The 5,941-nt window shown below is 37.6% G+C and overlaps 1 protein-coding gene across 1 annotated transcript; it reads right to left on the minus strand.

The window, feature by feature from the left end:
- Positions 1–3,362: 3,362 nt before the first annotated feature.
- Positions 3,363–5,349, minus strand: LOC110493125 (myoblast determination protein 1 homolog 2). Its single transcript, XM_021567392.3, has 3 exons — positions 4,625–5,349; positions 4,288–4,366; positions 3,363–4,087 (listed from the first exon to the last, which is right to left on the minus strand). Exons 1-3 carry the CDS (start codon positions 5,135–5,137, stop codon positions 3,861–3,863), a joined length of 819 nt encoding a protein of 272 aa, XP_021423067.1. The 5' UTR covers positions 5,138–5,349; the 3' UTR covers positions 3,363–3,860.
- Positions 5,350–5,941: the final 592 nt, after the last annotated feature.

Raw genomic sequence — 5,941 nt, forward strand, 5'->3', positions numbered from 1 at the left:
ACACAGACATAATTTACAAAGGAAACATTTGTGTTTAGTTAGTCCAACAAATCAGAGGCACTCGGGATGACCAGGGATGTTCTCTCTTGATAAGAGAATTTGACAAGTTTCCTGTCCTGCTAAGCATTCAAAAAGTGGCGAATACTTTTGGGTGTCAGGGAAAATGTATGGAGTAAAAAATAACATTATTTTCCTTAAGAACGTAGCGAAGAAAAATTATTAAAAAACTATAAATAGGGAACTAAAGTACACATATCCCCAAAACCGACTTAAGTACTTTACTTAAGTACTTTACACCACTTCCCTGTTGTCTTGAAAGCACCATAACCCTCATGGTACCCTTCGCCAACCCATATCTGTGTGAAGCTGGATTCAGTGCTCTTGTCTGCATTAAAAGCAAATATAGATCCAGATTGGATGTGACAGCAGAGGTGAGGTGCGCACTGTCGACCACTGTTGAGAAGCTACCCGACATGCGTCAAGCACACCCATCTCATTAGTGGTGGTAAGATAAGATACATTATGCCACATTAAAAGTATGTGATGGTGAGTTAAGAAGACAATCACAAACTGTTAGAATGTTTTTCAACTGCCATAGCGGCAAATACAAAAGTGAGCATTGGCTGTTCATTGGGCTACATATGTTTTTTCACATGGTTGAGGTTGCGAGAATTTTCAAATATCAAAATGAGTTCGTGGGCCGAAAAAGTTTGTGAACCCTTTGCCCTGGTCCAGTAACCTATCCCTGTGGTTTGGGCAACATTGTGGTGCATTCAGTGTTGCCTGGCTTACAAACAGAGCTTTTAACATAATTTGTATTTAAATACAGACCTTTTAGGTAGAGATTACTCTACACAACTGCAAGTGCCTACTCACCGCCACATGTCGAAGGGGCTTGGCTTAGACAACCAATACCTTCCAGCCCATGCTCGATTACGTTACATCCAATGGTTTAAAGCCTGCATTGCTGATGTTACTATTTATTGGCCATTGAGCAGTGGTGGAAAAAGTATCCAATTGTCATACTTGAGTAAAAGTAAAGATACCTTAATAGAAAATTACTGAAGTAAAAGTGAAAGTCACCCAGTAAAGTAATAATTGAGTAAAATATAAGGGTATTTGGTTTTAAATATACTAAAGAATCCAAAGTAAATGTAATTGCTAAAATATACTTAAGTATTAAAAGTAAATATCAGAGGCAGTACTAGGGTTGTTCTCGTGGTAAGTGCGTGAATTGGACCCTTTTCCTGTCCTGCCAAGCATTCAAAATGTAATGAGCACTTTTGGGTGTCAGGGAAAATGTATGGAGTAAAAAGCACGTTATTTTCTTTAGGAATGTACTTTAAAGAAAATGCTTTACTTATTTTTATTTTATCTTTAGCTCACCTAATATCATTTAAAAGTATGCATTAATGTGTCTGTAATATAATACATGTGACAAAAACGAATGTAGACGTTAATATATTCATTTCTGTAGCTTCAAAAATTCCGGGCTTCTGCAACTGCAGTACACAATGTGAACTCGTGATGACGCTGTTGCTCTCTCAATGTTCAAGGGATATTTTCGGTCCTGACGGTGGATCTACTGTACTCATAGAAATATAATTACTAATAATAATACTATTGGTAGCAACTCACTTTGCACACTTGTCAGCTAAAAAAGAGACTCACTGTCCCTTTCACTTCTGTTCAGGATGTTTACTCTCGTTCACTTTTGAACAAGACAACAAGGCAAAAACAACTATGTTCACACAGCTCATAATACTTTTCCATCAAATTATATTTATCCTAATTGGCTATAGTGTTAGAAATATAGACCATATCGGGCCCAATGTTGTTTTTGCTTTGTGGACGGATTTATATTTGTAAAGTTAAATGTCAGACACAGAAAAACATGCATGTGTTAAAATATATTTTTTTTAGGCTATAGACTAGGCATATAGTGTCTGTCTATTTATTTTTGTGAATTGCAAAAGTGAAACCCCTTGTGATAATTACAAATGGTGTGTTACTGCTATACACAATGTTGTTTTAATGAAACATGCTACAGTTGGAGTTGCACATACGCTAGAAAGTATTCAGCCCTGAGTTGATAGGCCTAATATCGCTTAAATTAACCTATTTTATATAAATAAGGTTTTAGACAGATTATTTTATGGCAACAGTTCATGTCTTATTGGTAAGTAATTTGGGTCATTAGATGTGTTTCATTTAGGCCATAGCCTATCATTTTATGTATTTATTCATTTGACATTTTGCAGTATCAAATCTCTTGAGATGCACCATCTCGTTTTCAAGTATCCGAATAAAAAATAACAATAAATAATAACATTGAAATAATAACAACAATAATAATAAAAACCTACATTAACAGCATAAAACAAAGTTTTACAATTACTACTAGTCCTACCAATAAAAACTACTGCTACATCTACTAATACAACTAATAAAAGGAAGTACCGATATATACATCTTCACATGCCGATGTTTTTATTAGTTAAATGCACTGTGTAATGCCCTGATTTCTATAGGTAAATTGTTCCAGTCAGTTTTTACATTTTTTTTGGTATGTAGCTAGGCAAGTCAGTTAAGGACAAATTATTATTTACAATGACCGCCTACACCGGCCAAACGCGGACGACGCTGAGTCAATTGTGCACCGCCCTATGGGACTCCCAATCACCGCCGGTTGTGATAAAGCCTGTGGTGTCTGTAGTGACGCCTCTAGCACTGAGATGCAGTGCCTTAGACCTCTGCGCCACTCGGGAGCCCAGATGGGCCTTTGTATCTGAAAGATCTTTACTCCAACCTCAAGATGTACCCTTGGAATGTGTAATTGCTGCTGTTGTGGAAAGGAGTAGTGTGTGTCTTGTAAAGTTAGGTGTTTCTTAATATATAGGCCGACAGGGATTTTTTAAAATAAATCTGCTCCAATGCAGTTGTCTTCTGCTTGGGAGAAACATGAATACTTTAGAAACTATAATCTTTCCAGCATGGTTAATGCGTTGAGACGTTACATATGATAGGCCTATGACATTGAGTAAGTATACAAAATCATCTATGTCTGATCATATGCTATTGTGTCCTCTATTTCGTTTTTATTTTGCAATCAAATGGATGTGAATTTATTTTTTTATTTTTTTAATTATGTGGATCCAGTATAAATCGCGAGAAATTATCAAATGTACAATAGGCCTAATATTATAATTTAATGTGCTTAATACAGTATAATATGCTTCAGCATTTTGAAGATATTTTAGAATTTCAATATGTCATTATAATCTTTGTTCCTCAGGTTAAATATGCCAGGCAAAACACATTAAGTTATCTTGGCAAAGCAATAGAGTAAATGATGAATCATGTTTTGTATAAATAGCCATAGTCATTTATTTATAATAACATCGAACGACTTTCACAAATTTTAAGATGTATAAATATAAAGTTAAACATTTCTCACAACAAACCAACCACGCGCACCTGAATATAAACAGGCAACATTAAATACATTAAAAACCTTTTTTTCGTTTCACCTCTTATTTACACATAGACCTATACAAAAATGGTCCTCTATTGTCATAAACAATTAAAATGGCAAGGGAAAGAAAGTGGTCAAATATTTCATATACGATTACATGTACATAAATAAATCGGTAAATTATTTCTTATAAAACGTGACCCATGGGATGCCAATGATTGAATTTCAAAGAATTTAAAACGTTCTATTAAAGGAAGGGAAGGCAACTTTGCCATCATATTCTTATAGTACAGCCACATTCTGCAACCCTGTCCGTTCGTTGTTTTCTTCATTTACATGAATGGATTCATTTTCATGAATGTAGCCATTTACTATCACTGTCTTTTCATAGCACTTGGTAGATGGGGTCATGGGAGGGCTGTGGGCACTTGGTCGGCGACGGCACGGTTGCCCCTGTCTCGCTCAGGATAGATCCCTCTTGGGGAGAGCAGGGGCTACCCTCCTGAACTGATAACATAGTGCACGCGGACGTGTCTGTTGAGATTCTCTCCACGATGCTGGATAGACAATCCAAGCTGGAGATGACTGCGTTCTTTTTGCTTCTGGCATCAGCTGTAGTAATAAAGGTGAAGAAAACATCAGAGACAACAATGAACTAGTAGCATTGTCTAAATGTCAAATGCTGTCTGTCTTGAGTCTTGATTTTTGGGCTACAGAAGAAGAGCTGCTGCTGAATAAAACTTTATTTTAAAACCGTATAATAAAGGTCACAATAACAAGTCACAATAATATAAAACTAAATGGAAACTTACCATTTGGAGTCTCCGCAAAATAAGAGCTTTCATAGCTGCTTCGTCTTGCGGACGTGCACGTCGGGGCATTATAGTCCATCTGGAAAAAAAAAGATGACATTATTAAGAATTCGAGCAATACAATATCACATTTTGTGTTCTGTCAACTTTTGGAATGATATGTCAAACCAAAGACCTATAAATCAACATATCATATTATAGACCTCAATCCAAAATAATATATACAAATAAAATGGAATAGGTCTACTAAATGTATGTATACATTTTATGTAATAAAGAACGATCGAAATCCAGTGGACATGCCCATAGACACTGAGGTCAAGATGCACCAACTCACCATTCCATCAGAGCAGTTGGACCGTGGGCTGGATGCGTCAGAGTCCCCGTTGTAGTGCTCCAGCGAAGGGTAGTAGTTTTCGCCGTCCTGGCCCCTGAGCAGAGACTGCAGAGACTCGATGTAGCTGATGGCATTTCTCAGGATCTCCACCTTTGGAAGCCTCTGATTGGGGTTGTTCGACGTACATCTCTTCAGGTTCTCGAAGGCGTCGTTGACCTTGCCCAGTCTCCTCCTCTCCCGCATGGTAGCAGCCTTCCTCCGGTCGGTGTTGGTGGTTTTCCTCTTGCAGGCTTTGCATGCCCAGAGGAGGCACCTACCGGCTTGGTGGTGCCCGCTTGGGGCCCTGATGTGCTCGTCTTCGTTATGATGATGGTCGTCGGGCTTGAGGAGACCAACATGGACTAACCGGGGGTCCATGTCTTCGAAAAAATGCATGTCGCTGGTGTTGAAGCACGGGTCGTCATAAAAGTCATCAGCGGAGGTGATAGGGAACGAAATATCCGACAACTCCATCTCTATCTCAGTGTCAAATGCCAAGACCAACTTTGTAACTGTTGTTCTCCTGGCTCTGTATTTGTTACAAACGTTCTAGGTTACCAGAAACTTTGGGCAAAAAAGTAAAAGTATCCTTAAAATTATGGTTAGGTTTTAGTGTAGGAATGTGGTTAATAACTTTCCCCAACCTCTATCCTAATGCACCCTGCAAACTGTTGCTGATGCTGTGGATCGAACAAGCTTTTATCCTTGGCGTTAGAGTTAGGGGCGTGCTCTGCATTTCTGACAGCTCCCTGGATTGGCCAATGATCGCGCGGAATGGGTGCATAGGGAGGGGTTTACAACTTCACGCTAATTAGTGAACAATTTCTCATAACTGTCCCTATAATAACATAGAAATCGAGGCCTATTATTCGTTTGAAAACAGTCATACTGATATTTTAAAAAGCTCTGATACTAGAGAAAAATAAATCACAGCAATCAATTCACTTTTCAATCGTTTTTCATAAATATAATTTACAGATTACATTTTTATATTTTGGTGCTTAGTTGTATTATTGGTATGATTCTATCTAGTCCTATTACTAGAATGTTATGCTGTTGCAGAAGTTCCTTCTTGAATAAATAAAATATGCTAATTATATTCTATTCTATTCCCTTTCATATAGCCATAACCTGTCTAAATATATCATTCTGTTATGCACAAGTTTCTCTAATGTCCCTATAGCCTATTGGCTCAAACGGATGTTACAACAACTTGTTTCTAAGAGTTTCTGAACACAAGTTGGCCTAATGATATCAGCACTTATTCTCTTGCACACA

The sequence above is a fragment of the Oncorhynchus mykiss genome, chromosome 2, assembly GCF_057628025.1.
Source record: "Oncorhynchus mykiss isolate SJ-2025 chromosome 2, ASM5762802v1, whole genome shotgun sequence".
Classification (NCBI taxonomy): domain Eukaryota; kingdom Metazoa; phylum Chordata; class Actinopteri; order Salmoniformes; family Salmonidae; genus Oncorhynchus; species Oncorhynchus mykiss.

What these genes read in the sequence shown, in the direction of transcription:
- LOC110493125 (XM_021567392.3), bottom strand. Translation starts at nt 5,137, where the DNA reads ATGGAGTTGTCGGATATTTCGTTCCCTATCACCTCCGCTGATGACTTT. An exon ending in CCAACTGCTCTGATGGAATG is followed by an intron (nt 4,367 to 4,624) that starts GTGAGTTGGTGC and finishes TTTTTTTTCCAG; the next exon opens with ATGGACTATAATGCCCCGAC. An exon ending in TTTTGCGGAGACTCCAAATG is followed by an intron (nt 4,088 to 4,287) that starts GTAAGTTTCCAT and finishes TTATTACTACAG; the next exon opens with CTGATGCCAGAAGCAAAAAG.